Source organism: Myotis lucifugus, unplaced genomic scaffold (assembly GCF_000147115.1).
Source record: "Myotis lucifugus unplaced genomic scaffold, Myoluc2.0 scaffold_22, whole genome shotgun sequence".
Classification (NCBI taxonomy): Eukaryota; Metazoa; Chordata; class Mammalia; order Chiroptera; family Vespertilionidae; genus Myotis; species Myotis lucifugus.
Window position 1 is genome coordinate 11,860,790 of NW_005871070.1, and position 18,706 is coordinate 11,879,495.

General features: G+C 37.4%; 1 protein-coding gene across 4 annotated transcripts in view; it reads left to right on the forward strand.

Annotated features, from left to right (window-relative positions):
* RBBP6 (RB binding protein 6, ubiquitin ligase) overlaps positions 1-16,800 on the forward strand; it is a 37,951-nt gene extending 21,151 nt beyond the window's left edge. For 2 of the 4 annotated variants that reach the window (XM_023751568.1, XM_006085873.3), the window contains 11 exons: positions 1,738-1,910; positions 3,954-4,057; positions 4,182-4,516; positions 5,951-6,047; positions 6,183-6,258; positions 6,356-6,410; positions 7,793-7,861; positions 10,115-10,477; positions 10,764-10,865; positions 11,738-13,492; positions 14,095-16,800. In XM_023751568.1, coding sequence (XP_023607336.1) covers positions 1,738-1,910; positions 3,954-4,057; positions 4,182-4,516; positions 5,951-6,047; positions 6,183-6,258; positions 6,356-6,410; positions 7,793-7,861; positions 10,115-10,477; positions 10,764-10,865; positions 11,738-13,492; positions 14,095-15,703 — 4,738 coding nt within the window. In that variant the 3' untranslated portion in view covers positions 15,704-16,800. The remainder of the gene's footprint in view (positions 1-1,737; positions 1,911-3,953; positions 4,058-4,181; positions 4,517-5,950; positions 6,048-6,182; positions 6,259-6,355; positions 6,411-7,792; positions 7,862-10,114; positions 10,478-10,763; positions 10,866-11,737; positions 13,493-14,094) is intronic. The other 2 variants (XM_023751567.1, XM_006085874.3) reach the window with 2 other exon arrangements.
* Positions 16,801-18,706: the final 1,906 nt, after the last annotated feature.

The following is an 18,706-nucleotide window of genomic DNA, read 5'->3' on the forward strand; positions in this document are numbered from 1 at the left end:
TGTTTTAGAGAACAACTTCATAGTGCATAAGAATCTCTATGTTGAGTGGTCTAGGCATTCACGTGCCACTGCCACCGCTGCTGCATTTATAACAGGTCCTCCAGGAGATCGTGAAGTTACCTTGACAGACCTCAATTTAGAAAATAAGATGTCCCTGTTCTCAATGACATACAAAAGTATTGTATGTAAGAACACAGTTTTTCCTCAGCTTCTTGCTGTATTGTTGAAAGTAGTGTAGTGAGCCGGGGAGGACAATGAAAATGGCTGTGCCCATAGAATGGTATTGAAAAGATTTAGTGTTTTTGAGTAGGTACTTCAGTAAATGTTTTAGTTCACAGATAAGAAAATTCCCAACCCTGCTCACTTTCTTAACTTCACACCCATCTGTTTTTTATTGGTTACCATCTTGTATTTTTGTGGTTCATCTTAGAGCAGCTTGTTATGCTGTTTCTAATTCAGACATTTCATACTTGCTTCCAAACAATTTTAGGTTGAAATTATTTTTACAGACACAATTTAAGAGCAGACCACTTCATCTTAATAAAATATAGAAATAAAGTATTTAAATATTTGTGTTGGAAAAATGAGCATCACCTGTGAACCAGAGTTAATAATTTATTGCTTTTGAATGGTGAAATACAAAAAACCCATTTATGTCAAACACGCAGCAAATGCTGGGGAAAATGGGAGCCCAAATATTTTAATTAAAACTTTCACCCTCTCCATTAACACCACTAATAAGCAACTCAGATTCTTCTGTTTCTTTTTCTATCCTCTCTTCTTTTTTTTTTTTTTTTCTTTTCTTTTCTCTCTCGGGCAGTGGGAGACTCCTCTTTCACAAATTGGGAACAGTGGGGCATAAGCAAATTGACACTTATTTCTGGAATCGTGGTGATGTCTATGGAGCAACTGCAACACAAATAGCACACCTCAGGTACCTTCTCTGTCCAGCTGAGATAAACACACTGTTCCTTAATGAGATAGGAAATTTTTCTAGGAATTCCTGTTTTACAAGTTTGCCTGATTACAGAGAAGATGGGGGTGTTGGACGCAGTGGTGATGAGTCTGAGAGTAGCATGTTTTTTTTTTTAATGTATTTAATATCCAACATTTCTGCAGGTGTTACTTTAAATTTTTGTAACATGTTCTAATCATTTAAGTAAAAATTGACTATAAATGGATAAAAATCTCTTTTAAAATACTAATTATAAGTAGACCACTGGCCACTAATTATTGGTGTGGTTGGTGACATAATATTTCCCCTTAATTGTACCAATTTTAGTTTCCCATATTATGTGGCATTCACAGTAATTACCTTTACAGGTATTAAGGACTGTTAGACCATGGAGAGGGTCCCCCCCCAGGAAACCTGGTAGGGTACAAAAATGTGATCAGGGTATTGCCGTGTCTAAGTTTGAATCCTTTTGTGGCACTGAATGTGTCACTTTACCTTCTGGCCCTCAGTTCTTAGAGCTATGGATTCTAAGATCCTTTCAGCCACCTTTATAGCATTTCTTTGTTTCTTTTTGTGTACTTGTTGAGGATTTTATGTCTTTTTGTTGGTTAGATGGAGAATAATAATTGCTCCCTTATTTTGGAAGATATTACACTCATGTCAACTAATCAGGCATTGTACTGAATTATAAGTTCCCTTTATGGATATAGCAGAACTTGTAAATGTCTTAGAAATACTTTTCCTTCTTAACAGTGTTAAGATGCTAAAACCTTCTTTTACAGAGAAGCATATGCAATTGGGAAGAAAGAAAAGCCACCTTTCTTACCAGAGGAGCCCTCTTCATCTTCTGAAGAGGACGACCCTATCCCAGATGAGTTGCTGTGTCTCATCTGCAAAGACATCATGACTGATGCCGTTGTCATTCCCTGCTGTGGAAACAGCTACTGTGATGAGTGTAAGGCATGCTCAGCCTTTGAAGACATAGATTTTAGAATATGTATACAGTTGACCTTTGAGCAACATGGGGGTTAGGGGCGTTAACCCCTAGCCAGAAATCCAAGTAGAACTTTGACTCCCCCAAACTTAACTGTTACTAGCCTACTGTTGACTAGAAGCCTTGCCAATAAATAGTTAATACATATTTTGTGTGCTACATATATTATATTCTGTATTCTTATAATAAAGTAAGCTAGAGAAAAAATATTAAGAAAATCATAAGAAAGGAAATACTTTTACAGTACTGTACATATTTACTGGGGGGAGATCCATGTATAAGTGGACCCGTGCAGTTCAAATCCACGTTTAAGGTTTAGCTGTTTTACTTGGAAGGCACTTAGCAACATTGTGAATTTTAATAAGATATGAAATGTTGATAATTGATTGAGCATTTAATAATGAGAACTCTGCTTTTGCTGCTACGTTTTTCTTTTTCTAAGCAACAGCCTCTCTGTCCTTTTAATATTTGAATTAACCAATACCTTCATCAGGGTGTGACTGGCTGTGATGAGGTTTTATAAAATGTAGAATTCTTGTTTCCTATACATTTTATCTTTAACTTTATTTTAAATAAGTTTTTATTGATTTTACTTTTTTATTGATTTCAGAGAGGAAAGGAGAAGGAGAGAGAGAGATAGAAACACCAGTGATGAGAGAGAATCATTGATCAGCTGCCTCTTGCACGCCCCCCAACTGGGGATCGAGCCTGCAACCTGGGCATGCACCCTTGACCAGAATCGAGCCTGGGACCCTTCAGTCGGCAAGCCGACACTCTATCCACTGAGCCAAACCAGCTAGGGCTCCTATACATTTTAAATGGTATACAGTGCAGATATTTTAAACTGGTAACTAATTCCCTTTTCTGGATTGTGAAAGATATCTTATGTGGCCTCCCTTTTACCCAAGGTTTCACTGTGGTTTCAATTAACCAGGGTCAACCACAGTTTGAAAATATTAAATGGAAAATTCCAGAAATAAACAATTCATAATTTTTAAATTGTGCACTGTTCTGAATAGCATGATGAAATCTCATGCTGAGCAATTTTGTCCCACCTGAGACGAGAACCATCCTTTTGTCCAGTGTCTCCATTTCCCTCACATAGTCCCTTAATAGCTATATTGGTTATCACATTACTGTCATGGTATCACAGTTCTTGTATTCAAGTCACCCTTATTTTACTTATTGATGGCCCCATAGCACAAGAGTAGGGATGCTGGCAATTCACACATGCTAAAAAGAAGCCAGAAAGTGTTTCCTTTAAGTGAAAAGATAATTCCTGAGTGTGATTTAGAACCGCTCTCTGTAAGATTTAAAACCGCTCTCTGTAAATAAATACCAATATTTTGTCATGTGGTTACTTACAGCTTTTTTCCTGATACTCATATTAGCACTTCTTTATTTTCTGCCACTCATCCTAAGTTTGTCCCTTCTTACTGAAATAAAAATGGTATCATCTAAAAGTTTCACTGCTCTGGCCTTTTTCATTTCTAAAGATAGTTTTGAACTATAAATCTGTATTTGGGGGCCTCTGTAGTGCAGACTAAAGTCAAGAGAAGAGGTCACTTAAGACTTCTTTCAGAGTGTGTCTTGGATTTAGCAAACCACTTGGTACTGAATTTTTTTATTACACTGGAACATAATCAGTGAATCTGTAATTCAGTATTATTCCTACTTACTGTGCTATAGATGTCTCTGGTTTCTTTGAATAATGTTTCTGTTCCTTATAAAACCCTAGTAAGCCATATAAAGTTCTTTTTTTTTTAGACTAATTTTTCCTGTAATATTCCAATTACTAGCTCAACAAAGAGAAAAGTATTTGAGAAAAAATGCTTTTTTCAAAAATTTAAATGTTTAAATTCATGATTTCTGTTTTTAAGGCAGAAAGAAGTTAGAGCAGCGTACTATGAGGCAAGAGACTAGAACTGATTAGTGATAATGTGCTTGGAAAACAGTAATGTAACTGGACAGTACTATCATTAATATTTAAAATGTTATATATAGGTATAAGAACAGCACTCTTGGAATCAGAGGACCATACATGCCCAACGTGTCATCAAAATGATGTCTCTCCTGATGCTTTAATTGCCAATAAATTCTTGCGACAGGTAGCTGTCTTTCTATTCCTTTTATAATAACACTTTTATGAAAAAATTTTTAATCTTTTAATTGATTTAACTACTTGCATAAACACTGCATTACATTTTCTGCATTTTTATGTTTGGTGTCTAGGCTGTTAATAACTTCAAAAATGAAACTGGTTATACAAAAAGACTACGGAAACAGTTACCCCCACCACCACCCCCAGTACCGCCTCCGAGACCACTCATTCAGCGGAATCTACAACCTCTGATGAGATCTCCAATATCAAGACAACAAGATCCTCTGATGATTCCAGTGACGTCTTCATCAGGCCACCCGGCTCCCTCTATATCTTCATTAACTTCTAGTCAGTCTTCCTTAGCCCCTGCTGTGCCTGGAAATTCATCTACCCCAGCGCCTGTACCTGATATAACTGCAACGGTCTCCATATCAGTCCACTCAGAAAAATCAGATGGGCCTTTCCGGTAAGTCTGGATTCCCAGTGTTAGGAAACAAGTGAGAACAGTAATGTGGTTTTTATGTATATTGTTTTAATGGTTGCTGTAGTGACCTGCAGTTTGTATGTCCTTGTGGACCACTGTGCTCAGCAAGGTGGGTAACTTCTAAGAAATGGCTTAATCTTAATTGGAGGAAGAGGTTGATTGGCCATGATTAAACATCCCAAAGTAAAAAACTGCAGGTTGCCCTAACCGGTTTGGCTCAGTGGATAGAGCGTCAGCCTGCGGACTCAAGGGTCCCAGGTTCGATTCCGATCAAGGGCATGTACCTTGGTTGCAGGCACATCCCCAGTAGGAGGTGTGCAGGAGGCAGCTGATCGATGTTTCTCTCTCATCAATGGTTCTAACTCTCTATCCCTCTCCCATCCTCTCTGTAAAAAAAATCAATAAAATATATATTTTTTAAAAAAAAACACCAAAAACTGCAGGTTGCCAACACCCTCTATTACATATTGAATTGTATCCCATAACAGCTCAGCAGTCCACTAGGGTGAGACTTGACTTGTGGTCATACTAATGTATTGGAAATGAACAGATATGAGCAGAACTAAGAACAATTTTGAAGGCAGAGGAAGGGAACATAAAACATTGGTAGAGGTAGAGAGGTCAGCAATAGTCATTGTTTTGGAGAATAATTACCTAGAAAAGTAGTGAAGATTTATTTAAATATTTCCGCTTAAGAAATAAAAGTGACCTTTGACCATGTAATCCAGCAGTTCATAAATTCTTAAAAGGTCAACCAGTTGTGGGTTGTTGGGTGGTTGTTGTTTTTTATCCTCACCTGAGGATATGTTGGTTTTTTGTTGTTTTTATTGATGGAGAGAGAGAGAGAGGAAAAAACAACAACCCATCAATGGGTTGCCTCCCGCATAGGCCTCAACCCGGGTATAGAATGATGCCAGGGGCCTGTTCCAGGCATGCGGAAGCAAAATCTTCAGGTGTGGGACCTTCACATGTATATGTAAGAAATCCCACTGATAGGTAGGTTGGCCTTTCATTTGATTAACAGTGGGAATAAAGCCCAGAGTTCATTGGATTATCTGAAAATTGCCCCCTTTAATTTATTGGCAGATTTAGAAGTAGAATTTAATCTTGATTCTGTATTGGGTGTGTGTGTCCCACACTTTGAGCTTCTTTTTTTCAAGCTTTATTGTTATAACTTAACTGATTTCTATCATATCCATCATAAATCCTTGATGGTGCTTCTTGAGGTTTCTTCTTTTTACTTTTCACTTGTATGTGAAGGACTCTAAAAGTCCAGTCTCTCACCTTCCTCAGAAGTTTTCATCATCTTTGATTTAACTCATCTTAGTGCTGAGGATGAAAAAACAGTTGTAACTTTTACTCTTAATCCTCCATGTCTGATAACTTTTTAGTGTATTGTAAATTATTGTTTTTTAGGGATTCCGATAATAAAATATTGCCAGCTGCAGCCCTTGCCTCAGAACATTCAAAGGGAACCTCTTCAATAGCAATTACTGCCCTTATGGAGGAGAAAGTAAGTTTTACTGGCTTTTAAATTTGTAGACTTTTTTTTTTTTTTTTTAACAATAGAGTTTTTCTGTTTTGAGGTGCTTGTTTGTTTAACTATTTGTTAAAAACTCTTTTTTTATTTGTGTTTTTTTTCCTAAAGGGTTACCAGGTGCCTGTGCTTGGAACCCCTTTGCTTGGACAGTCATTATTGCATGGACAGTTGATCCCTACAACTGGTGAGTAAAATCATTCTGGTTTGAACGTTTTTCCTATAACTTTTTCTAAACACAATAAAATATTTACTTACTGTTCTTGTTTATTTTTGCTTCCAAGGTCCAGTAAGAATAAATGCTGCTCGTCCAGGTGGTGGTCGACCAGGTTGGGAGCAGTAAGTATATGTTTAAAATAATCTTCAGCTGATTGCTTTGAGCTAGATAATGGAAACTATAATCTAGACCAGGGGTCCTCAAACTACGGCTCTCGGGCCACATGCAAATACAAATATTGTATTTGTTCCCGTTTTGGTTTTTTACTTCAAAATAAGATATGTGCAGTGTGCATAGGAATTTGTTCATAGTTTTTTTTTAAACCATAGTCCGGCCCTCCAGCGGTCTGAGGGACAGTGAACTAGCCCCCTGTTTAAAAAGTTTGAGGACCCCTGATCTAGACAGTGTATTCTGAATGTCTTTTGTTAACTCTCATATGTCATGTTGCTATGGTTTTTATGTGAAATATCACAAATTCAAAATTATGAAGAATTCTTTTCTAAAAGAATAAGTAATTCTTTTCTAAAATTTAAAATCTTATAAATTCCTTTTATTTTTATGTCTTAACAAATGGTGATATTGACAGGACCTCAATTAATGAATAGATAAGAATAACTTGAAAGAATAGTTTAAATACTTACTCATCCTAACCGATTAAACTTCCTGTTCTTAATTTGGATATTCAAAATTTGAATAAATAAATACATACTGAGATGAAAGCCCACACAACACAAAATTTCTCATTTTGAATAGTCTGTGTTAGTGTCATTTTACTGCATATTAATTAATATTTATATGGTTTTCTACCCTGAAATACAATGAACTTTGATCTTATAGCATATTAAAAATCAGTAGATTTACTTATCTTTCTATATATACAATCATTTCTGCTTATATAATTCATATTAACAGGCTTACATATATGTATAAACTGGCTTATATTCTAAAATTTTGATTGTTTTGTTGTTGTTGTTGTTTGAAAGATAAACCAAATATCTTTTATAAAATGTTTAAATAAGAGACTAATGGAACATATTAGCAGGAAAAATGTGGGCTTTGCAGACAGGTAGACCGGGTTTGAATCCCAGCTCTTCCATATACTAGCGACATGACAGTGGGCAGTGGGACACCTCTCAGCCTATTTCCTTATCTATAGAAGTTGATTGGTACTGCCTACCTCAACATATAAAATGCCTACACATAGCCCGGCAGGTAAGGGCTTTGTTCCTTTTCTGTAACAATGAGTTCACAGACTAACTTATAGAATGCTAATTGAATATAATATTACAGAAAATATTCTATACTGAGGTGTCATTATTGTTAAGACACATTAATCAGAAAAATTAGTTAAAGTAAATGTTATGCTTGCTCATATCTTCTCTATCTGGAACTTGTAAGAGTTGGGAACAGGGAGTAAGAAACATTTTCAAAGTAAAGTTAATGTATACACACTAAAAAGGTAATGTGTTATAATCAAGCTTATTTTATCTTTCTTTCCATACAGTTCCAACAAGCTTGGATATCTGGTTTCTCCGCCACAGCAAATTAGGAGGGGAGAGAGGAGTTGCTACAGGTAGGCTTGCTGAAATTCTTGAAAAACACTAATCTGATGACACACTCAAAAATATAACACAGAGAAATTAAAGCACAGTTATAGTTTACACTTACTTTAGTCCTCAGTAGTTGCCCTTAAGAGGTCTAAGAAAAATGGATTATGTCAGTATTTTAATTATGGATTTAAGGCTCCTTCCCAACATCAGTCGACTGCTTTCTCCCTGTCAGCACACAGCAGATTGTTGGCTTACATACTCTTTTGAGGGTAGAAGGAAGTCATTAAGGCCCAGAGCGTATTTCATTTAATCAGCTCAGCGCCCAAAGCTCCCAAGTGTGAAGTATTGTATTTATTTCTCTTCTAGACCCAATTGTCCCAGTCTTTTTTTTTTCCTTTTCTTTTCAAAAAGAAGAGACCAGGAGAATGTTGTTAGGAGCTCGTGCCCTGGACAGGAACAAGCTGTACTAATCTAACAAGTAAATAGGTCGTACTCACACACCACCAGGGTAAAAGGTTCTCCAAAGTTAACTTTATGACGGGATTAGTAAAGGTACAATAAACCTTCGATTTTGTGGACCTGAACTTAACAGACAAAATTTCCTATTTGTATGTCATATATGAAGATAAATACCCTGTTAATTTTTAAATGCTTTTAACCAAGATTTGCTTATAATTAGATTAACAGGTCATTTTTGTTATTAATTCACTGTAATTTTTAACAAATTTTATTGAATAGGCCATTTGTTAGGAAAACACTAGTAATTTTGCCAACATAAATAAATATTACATATCTACAATTACAAGTCTACATTTTTAAATCCAAGAGTCACTGCTTGTAAATAATATTCTACAAATGATTAGCACATGACCACACTGCATTGCATGAAGCAGTTGTTTCTGTTATCATGTGGTGTGACTTTTTGCAGCAGTTGTCACACATGCCAGCCCATGTTCTCACATGCTAAGCCATGCCCCAAGCATGTGCGTTTGTTTATTCTTGGTAACTGGTGAATGAACACATTTGCTAGACCTATTCAGTATAAATTTAAAGACTTTTCTGTGAAATTAAACTTTTATGCGTACTTAATTTTAATTACACAAACATGTCTACATAAGTATAAACAGGTAAACTAATTTGTCAGTTTTCTTGTCATACACATTCAGAAAACCTACTTTATTTTTACTATATAATGGACTTTCAGCTTTAATGGACAACCCCTCACCCAAATTAGTCTGTTATATTGACGTTTTACTGTATTTTCTAATGCTCCATTAAGAATTGATAAGTTTCTGAAAGTAAACTAATACTTCCTTATAGATCACATTAATGGAAGATAATATTTACTAAATCAGACTCTGAAAAGAGGCTTAAAATCTAAGCACCCCTCCTGCTACTACTTTATATTAGTGAGCTATAATTTAAAGAATCTTTAGTTTAACAAAGAAATCCACTATTTTATTTTATTATCATTATTTTTTAATTCTTACCTGAGGATATGTTTTTCATTGATTTTAGAGAGAGAAGAAGAGAGAGAGAGAAAGAGAAACATCGATCGGTTGCCTCACGCAAGTTCCCCAACCAGAGATCAAACCCGCAACCTGGGTATGTGCCCTGACTGGGAATCAAACCCGAAACCCTTCATTGCATGAATGACACTCTAGCCAGGGCAAGAACCCCACACTTTTAAAGAAGCCATTATTTCTTCGATGAGGCACAAATCAGAAACTTTGGCCATCACTGTTATTTTGACCTAAACCTTTGAGAGAAAGCAGTGTAATTTTCAATTATTCATTACAAATGTTAAAACTAGTAATTTATTGTACTTTGAAGGGTCTTTACCCACTTCTTCCCTCAAAAATTATACGAAGTGTTTTTCCTCCTTTTAAACTTTTGGTCTGGGAAGACATTTTGGGGAGAACTAAGTGCCTTTATTACAGAAATAGTAACCTGTCAGCTAGTTCCTTTAAAGGAAAAATTAGGAACTAATGAGATAGTTGTAGGGTGATAATAAATCTGAACTTTACAAAAGAGAACTTTTAAGTATACCTTGGCTGTATAGAGAAGGCCCCGTATACTTACATCATCTCAGTCCCTAGGTAGCCTTTATAATTATTTTTATATGTAAATGATGGTACATATAAGTGATATCAGTGTTCTTATTCTAATCCATTGTTTATAAGTTTGAAAATAATTATGGATAGAAAAGACAAGCTTACTTATCTCAGATGATTTTAGTTTGAAGGAATAACATCTTGGAATTTTTATTTCTCCAGAAGTATAAACCGTGGACGACACCACAGCGAAAGATCACAGAGAACTCAAGGCCCATCACTACCAACAGCTCCAGTTTTTGTGCCTGTTCCACCCCCTCCTCTGTACCCACCTCCTCCACATACACTGCCTCTCCCTCCAGGTGTTCCTCCACCACAGTTTTCTCCTCAGTTTCCTCCTGGCCAGCCACCACCTGCTGGGTATAGCGTCCCTCCCCCCGGGTTTCCTCCAGCGCCAGCCAATTTATCAACACCTTGGGTATCATCAGGAGTGCAGACTGCTCATTCAAATACCATCCCAACAACACAAGCACCACCTCTGTCCAGGGAAGAATTCTATAGAGAGCAGCGACGGCTAAAAGAAGAGTAAGTGTGTTCATTTGAAATTATACACTTTCATTTTCTGATGTAACCTTAAGCAGGTATCTATGGAAACATTTTCCATTGTTTCCAGTTAGTACAAGAAAAATCACGTAGAAATCGAACCAAAGCCATACAAGCAACTTCCTCAGGGATTCCTAGTTATCTGTAGTTTTAAAGTGGAAAACTAATGGCAATTTCATTCATTTCATTCATGGTCTAATTACATTTGTCTTGTTAGTTTTCTTAAATGGTTTTTGTTAACTTTCACTCTTTAACTTTATTTTACTAGGGAAAAGAAAAAGTCCAAGCTAGATGAGTTTACAAATGATTTTGCTAAGGAATTGATGGAATACAAAAAGATTCAAAAGGAGCGTAGGCGCTCATTTTCCAGGTTAGTGTTTTGCAAGCCTTCACAACAGAATTACAAATGGGACTTTGCCTATCCAGGGATTAGCTATGGATATAAATAACACTGCACTTACGGAGTTTTTCTGATTCGGTCTAGATATATAGAAATGGAGACGTAGCTTATTTCCCAATATCCTTTTATTGAAATAATGTCTCAATGTCAATTCTATTGTGTAGAACTAGCAGTTATGGGGATTAAAGTACCCTTGTCCCTTGAACTTTATTTATAATGTGAAATAATTGGGAAATGTTTGTGGAAGGAAAGAAATAGGGGAATAGCCAAAGCACATATCTGAGGACACTGTTACTTAAGGCTACAGCTTCTTGCTGGAACATTAACCTGTGTAATTATGATGATGTATGATAGAATACAAGTTGCTTTATTGATAGAAAAACTGAATTACTATAAAAATTCCCTGGAAGTTTGTTTAAAAGACTTATTTTTTTTAAGCTTACATTTGAAATGCAGTTTCTTTTAAAGCTAGATTATATTGGCCAACATAGGATAAAAGAAATTGCTCATATTTAAATGAACAAATAGGAAGTAAAATTCAAACATAATTGGCATTTTTTTAAATGTTAAGTTTATTAGCTCATATAACTCACGGTACATTAAGGCACTTCACTCTAATTGTTAAGGTTTCACTTTTGTTTTGTAACAAGTGATTGATCTGACCTTTGCATAGTGTATTTTATTCCATTCCAATAAAGGCCACTGTGCCTCTTTAATCATCCAAGATGAAATTTGATATAAAGATTGAACCCTAAGGAGAAGCATGCTAGAATCTGAGAGTCTGTGTTTTATTTTGTATATATTTCTCAACTGTCCAACTGTTGTTTTGTTTTTGTTTTTAGGTCTAAATCTCCCTATAGTGGTTCCTCATACTCCAGAAGTTCTTATACTTACTCTAAATCAAGATCTGGTTCAACGCGGTCACGTTCTTATTCTCGATCATTTAGCCGCTCACACTCTCGTTCCTATTCGCGATCACCTCCATACCCCAGAAGAGGCAGAGGCAAGAGTCGAAATTACCGCTCAAGGTCTAGATCTCATGGATATCACCGATCTAGGTCAAGGTCACCACTATATAGACGATATCATTCACGATCAAGGTCCCCTCAAGCATTTAGGGGACAGTCTCCAAATAAACGTACTGTACCACAAGGGGAAGCAGAACGTGAATATTTTAATAGATACAGAGAAGTTCCACCACCATATGACATAAAAGCTTATTATGGGAGGAGTGTTGACTTTAGAGACCCATTTGAAAAAGAACGTTACCGAGAATGGGAGAGAAAATACAGAGAGTGGTATGAAAAATACTACAAAGGTTACGCTGCTGGAGCACAGCCTCGACCATCAGCAAACAGAGAGAACTTTTCTCCAGAGAGGTTTTTACCACTTAATATCAGGAATTCTCCCTTTACAAGGGGCCGCAGAGAAGATTATTCGGGTGGACAAGGTCATAGAAGTCGAAACATAGGTGGTAGCAACTATCCAGAAAAGCTTTCAACAAGAGACAGTCACAATCAGAAGGATAGTACAAAGTCAAAAGAGAAGGAGAGCGACAGTGCTACAGGAGATGGTAAAGGAAGTAAACACAAGAAACATCGAAGGCGGAGAAAGGGGGAAGAAAGTGAAGGCTTTCTAAACCCAGAGTTGTTAGAACCTTCTAGAAAATCAAGAGAACCTACAAGTGGCGAGGAAAATAAAACAGACTCATTATTTGTTCTTCCGAGTAGAGATGATGCTACACCAGTTAGAGATGAACCAATGGATGCAGAATCCATCACTTTTAAATCAGTGTCTGAAAAAGACAGGAGAGAAAAAGATAAGCCAAAAGCAAAAGGAGACAAGACCAAACGAAAAAATGATGGATCTTCTGTGTCCAAAAAAGAAAATGTAAAACCTGCTAAGGGATCCCAAGAAAAACTAGAGGGAGAGCGTGAAAAATCTCCTCGATCTGAACCTCCACTTAAAAAAGCCAAAGAGGAGACTCCAAAGACTGACAGTGCTAAATCATCATCTTCCTCTCAAAAAGATGAAAAGGCCATTGGCACCCCCAGAAAAGCTCACTCTAAGTCATCAAAAGAACACCAAGAGACAAAACCTATCAAAGAGGAAAAAGTGAAGAAAGACTATTCCAAAGATGTCAAATCAGAAAAACTAACTAGTAAGGAAGACAAAGCCAAGAAGCCTGAGAAAAGTAAGCCTCTTGACAGCAAAGGAGAAAAAAGAAAAAGAAAAACTGAAGAGAAAGGTGTAGAGAAAGACTTTGAATCATCTTCAATGAAAGTCTCTAAACTCGAAGTAACTGAAATAGTGAAGCCATCGCCAAAACGCAAAATGGAACCTGATATTGAAAAGATGGATAGGACCCCTGAGAAGGACAAAACTTCATCATCAACAGCCCCAGCCAAAAAAATTAAGCTCAACAGAGAAACTGGTAAAAAAATTGGAAGTACAGAAAATATATCTAATACAAAAGAAACCTCTGAAAAATTGGAGTCAACATCTAGCAAAGTTAAACAAGAAAAAGTCAAAGGAAAGGTCAGACGAAAAGTAACTGGAACTGAAGGATCCAGCTCTACTCTTGTGGACTATACCAGGTATTTGATATGGGTGGGTGGGTGTTTGTTTTGGGAGAGAATTTTCTTTAAAAGTGGAATATGTTAATTAAAAATGTGTTTTGATATTGGGGGTTGGGCTGGTTTACTTTAAAGATAAACTTTTAAGTCAGTCAGTTTTGGGGGTCATTGTTTTTATGCAGTTATGTGCTTAAACAATTTATATCTTTGTTAGAATATACTTATTCCTTTTGGAAGTTAAACGTGTGGTTTCTAAATATTTTCATTGATGTTTTTTTAGAGAGAAAGGGAGGGAGGGGGAGAGAGAAAGAGAGACACATCAATGTGAGAGCAAAACAATAATTGGCTACCTCCTGCGTGCATGTGCACACACGCACACACATACACACACACACACACACACACACACACACACATACTCCGCACCATGGATTGAGCCTGCAACCAGGGTATGTACCCTGACTGGAAATTGAATCAACAATCTTTTGGTGCATGGGACAATGCCCAAACAACTGAGCCACATGAAAGGGCAGAGAAACATCATGGATTAGCCTTTTTATATTTATCAGTGTTTTAATAAAAGTAAATTCTTCATTAATTGAAAATATTTTATTTCTTTTTAGTACGAGTTCAACTGGAGGCAGTCCTGTGAGAAAATCTGAAGAAAAAACAGATACAAAGCGAACTGTCATCAAAACTATGGAAGAATATAATAACGATAATACAGCTCCTGCTGAAGATGTCATTATTATGATTCAGGTCCCTCAGTCCAAATGGGATAAAGATGACTTTGAATCTGAGGAAGAAGATGTTAAAGCCACACAGCCTGTGTCAAGTGTAGGAAAACCTGCCAGTGTTATAAAAAATGTTAGCACTAAACCAGCAAATACAGTCAAGTATACTGAAAAAGAAAGCGAGCCAGCAGAGAAACTTCCAAAACTCACCAAGGAAGTGAGCCATGAAATCATACAACATGAGATCAAAGGTTCAAAAAACTCTGCATCTAGTGAAAAAGGGAAAACCAAAGAGAGAGATCATTCAGTGTTGGAGAAGGAAAATCCTGAAAAGAGGAAGAGCAGCACTCAGCCAGAGAAAGATAGTAATTTGGACCGTCTCAATGAACAAGGTAATTTTAAAAGTTTGTCTCAATCTTCCAAAGAGACTAGAACTTCAGATAAGCATGATTCCACTAGAGGTTCCTCAAATAGAGACTTTACTCCCAGTAGAGACAAAAAAACGGACTATGACAGCAGAGAATATTCAAGTTCCAAACGTAGAGATGAACGGAATGAATTAACAAGAAGAAAAGACTCTCCTTCTCGGAGCAAAGATTCTGCATCTGGACAGAAAACTAAGCCAAGGGAGGAGAGAGATTTGCCTAAAAAAGGAACAGGAGATTCTAAAAAAAGTAATTCTAGTCCCTCAAGAGACAAAAAACCTCATGATCATAAAGCCACTTCTGATACTAAACACTTAAGTGAAGAGACAAAATCTGTAGATAAAAATCCTTGTAAGGATCGTGAGAAGCCTATATTAGAAACAAGGAACAGTAAAGAGTCAAGTGGCAATAAATTACTTTATATACTTAATCCACCAGACCCACAGACTGAAAAAGAGCAGGTTGCTGGGCAAATTGATAAGAATGCTACCAAGCCTAAACCCCAGTTAAGTCACTCCTCTCGACTTTGCTCCGACTTAACTAGAGAAACTGATGAAGCTGCTTTTGAACCAGATTATAATGAAAGTGACAGTGAAAGCAATGCATCAGTAATAAAAGAGGAAGATACTTCTGGGAAAATTTCTAAGGAATTGAAAGATAAAGTCATAGAGAAAGTAAAAGAGAGCCCGGACACAGCAGCAGTCAGCCAGGTCGGTGTCACCAGGAGCCAGAGTCAGAGCAGTCCCAGTGTTAGTCCAAGTAGAAGTCACAGCCCTTCTGGAAGCCAAACTCGAAGCCACAGTAGCAGTGCCAGCTCGGCAGAAAGTCAGGACAGCAAGAAGAAGAAGAAAAAGAAGGAAAAGAAAAAGCACAAGAAACATAAAAAACATAAGAAGCATAAGAAACATGCAGGCCCTGAAGCAGAATTGGAAAAAAGCCAGAAACACAAACATAAGAAAAAGAAATCAAAGAAGAGCAAAGATAAAGAGAAGGAGAAGGAAAAGGAAAAGGAGAAGGAGAAGGAGAAGGAAAAGGAGAAAGATGACCAAAAAGTGAAATCTGTCACTGTGTAGAAGGACAGATTTTAAAAATTGACTTAATTACTAAGTCATCTGTATTAAATTTTGTTATAATGTAAAGAGATTCAAGCCTTGTAAATAATGATATGGAAGACCCTGTGCTGCACTTAAAATATTGCTGCTTGATTATTTGATTTTTACATCAGAGCTTTATAACACGAACTTTTGTACAGAATTGTGAGTTGTGACCATGTAACATGAGAGGTTTTGCTAGGACCTATTATTTTTAACCACCATTAATTAGTTGGGGTGGAGTTTACTGTACTGTGAAATTTTCACATTTGAATTTTTTAATTGCCTGGCAAAAGCTGATATCAGTTCTAAAATATCAGCAGAATGATTTGCTGAATTCATTACAACCCCGTTATGTCACTTTTTGATTACAATAAAAGTTTTCAGGAAACTTTTAAAATGTGGAATATTACATTATTTGAAGAAAGTGTCACGTCTTTCTCCTTCCATTCCCCTATTTAAAATACCCTTTGAGCCGAAACCGGTTTGGCTTGGTGGATAGAGCGTTGGCCTACGGACTGAAAGGTCCCGGGTTCGATTCCGGTCAAGGGCATGTACCTGGGTTGCGGGCACATCCCCAGTAGGGAGTGTGCAGGAGGCGGCTGATCGATGTTTCTAACTATCTCCCTTCCTCTCTGTAAAAAATCAATAAAATATATTTTAAAAAAATAAATAAATAAAATACCCTTTGAGCTTTTAAGGTGACTTGAACATACAAAATTCTGAAGTAAACACAGAAGATGTGTTTTATTGGGGCAGGTAGTAGGTGGCCAGAAGTAAGAAATCAGCATTAATTGGAGATTCAGTTGAATAAATCTAGAAGGGTCTTTTTTTAAAATACATCTTTACTTATTTTAGAGGAAGGGTGAGGGATGGAGAGAGAAACATTAATGAAAGAGGAACATCGATTGGCTGGCTGCCTGCAGCATACCCCCCAGCGGGGATTGAGCCAGCAACTGTGACATGTGCCCTGACTGGGAATGAACTAGTGACCTCTTGGCTCATGGGTTGGTGATCAACCACTGAGCCACACTGGCCAAGCAAAAGATCTTAAATAGTGATTAAAAGTTTGGACTTGAGTTTTTTTTTTTGTTTTGCTTTGTTTTTTCTGGACTTGAATGTTAGAGATGAGGAATTGTGATTTGTTTATGGTCATGTGTTTTTCTTGAAACCCTGATGGAGTATTAGAGCCTTGGTAAAGTGCCAGCTAAAGAGAACACACAGCACCTGTGCCCAGTCCACAGAAGCAAGCAGCAATAGGTCCGGAAGCACTTCATACAACTTACGGATTTCCTTCATGGCTGTGGTTCAGGAAGCGGAGTGCAGGCAGTGAGAAGCTATTGAAGATTTGGATTTAGGACACTTGGGAAGCAACCATATAAGCAGGGATTTAGAAGGTGTGGTGGGAGGAGAAAGATGCACCTCAGCAGCAGTTGGCTTGTTAACCTGTCTCCTTGCCTTGAAGTAGTGCCTTCAGAGTGTGTGTGACTCCAGTACTATGTACAGTTTTGGGGACCTGATTTCTGGTGGTATATAAATATACTTTCTTAAATATGTTTCTAATATATAAAGGAAAACGATTGGGCAGTTTAAAGAAAACTCATATAAGGGACATAAATCAACATCCTGAAAGCTGTTCGGGACTACGTTAAATTTGGGAAATGCTACCTTTAAAGGGCTGTGCTTTTGTTACAATTCTCAAGTCACATTTGTTTTTCCCCAGACATTTATCACTAGGGATTGGATGTCTGTCCTGCCCACTCCCAGCCCTTGCCCACCCCACACACAAAACATTAACACTTCTGCTTTAGATACCCCAGCCAGACACTTTTTTAATCCTCACCTGAGGACATGTTTATTGATTTTAGAGGAAGGGGGAAAGAGAGATGAACATCAATGAGAGAGAAACATGAATTGATTGCCTCCCTTACGTGCCCTGACCAGGGATTAACTCGCAACCTAGGTATGTGCTGTGACCTGGAATCAAACCTGGAATGCTCCAACTAACAGCCACCCAGCCAGAGCATGACTACACTCCTAGTTCCTAGTCATCTGGACGCATATCCAGATTGTGTCTCCCACTCACTGAGGATTTGGGCGCCCAGCACTATCAAGTTCCATTGTGTGGGGTCAGTTTCATTACCTATGCTTATTGTCCTTTAATTTTTAAGTTCACCTGACCTTTAACTTCAGTTCACTCCTAAGACAATTTTCCTGAGTTATCTTATCACCTGTGATCATTTCCCTCCTAATTTTAAACTCAACATTTTGTCTACAATCTGGTCTTTCAGTGCCATCCTCTCGGCTTTGTTCAGGACTAAGGTGTCAACTCATCCCTTAGTAACTCTTCTTTCTACTGTCTGTGGTTGCCTGTACCTCGTCATTTCAACTACATAACATCCCCAAACCTGCTCCCCTTGATCCATCTTGCTGTTCCTAAACAGTTTAACCCCTAACTTAGGTAAGGGTTCTGAGCACTGCTTAATGAAATTAAAGACTTGAAAGAAAATTTAAGAAATAACTTTGCCAGGCACTGTCTAGGTGCTTGTATTTATTTGATCCTTAAAAATTCTAGTGGTTGCCCTAGCTGGTTTGGCTCAGTGGATAGAGCATTGGCCTGCAGACAAGGGTTCCAGGTTCGATTCCGGTCAAGGATACATGCCCGGGTTGCGGGTTCAATCCCCAGTAGGGGGCATGCAGGAGGCAGACCATGATTCTCATCACTGATGTTTCTATCTCTCCCTTTCTCTCTGAAATCAATAAAAATATATATTTTAAAAAATTCTAGTGATTTATGATGTGTAATGCTGTGTTGAGCAGAAAATCCCCTGCCTATGAAGTTTCAGTCCAGCCCTTGGATACTCAAGTCTGGTGCCTAACCAGTCCTCATCCCTGCCATCTGAAGGGGCTGGACAAAGTTTAAGATCCACCCAGTTTTTCTGGTCCTCTAAAAGGCCATATATCTCCCTATCGTGTGTTCTGGGC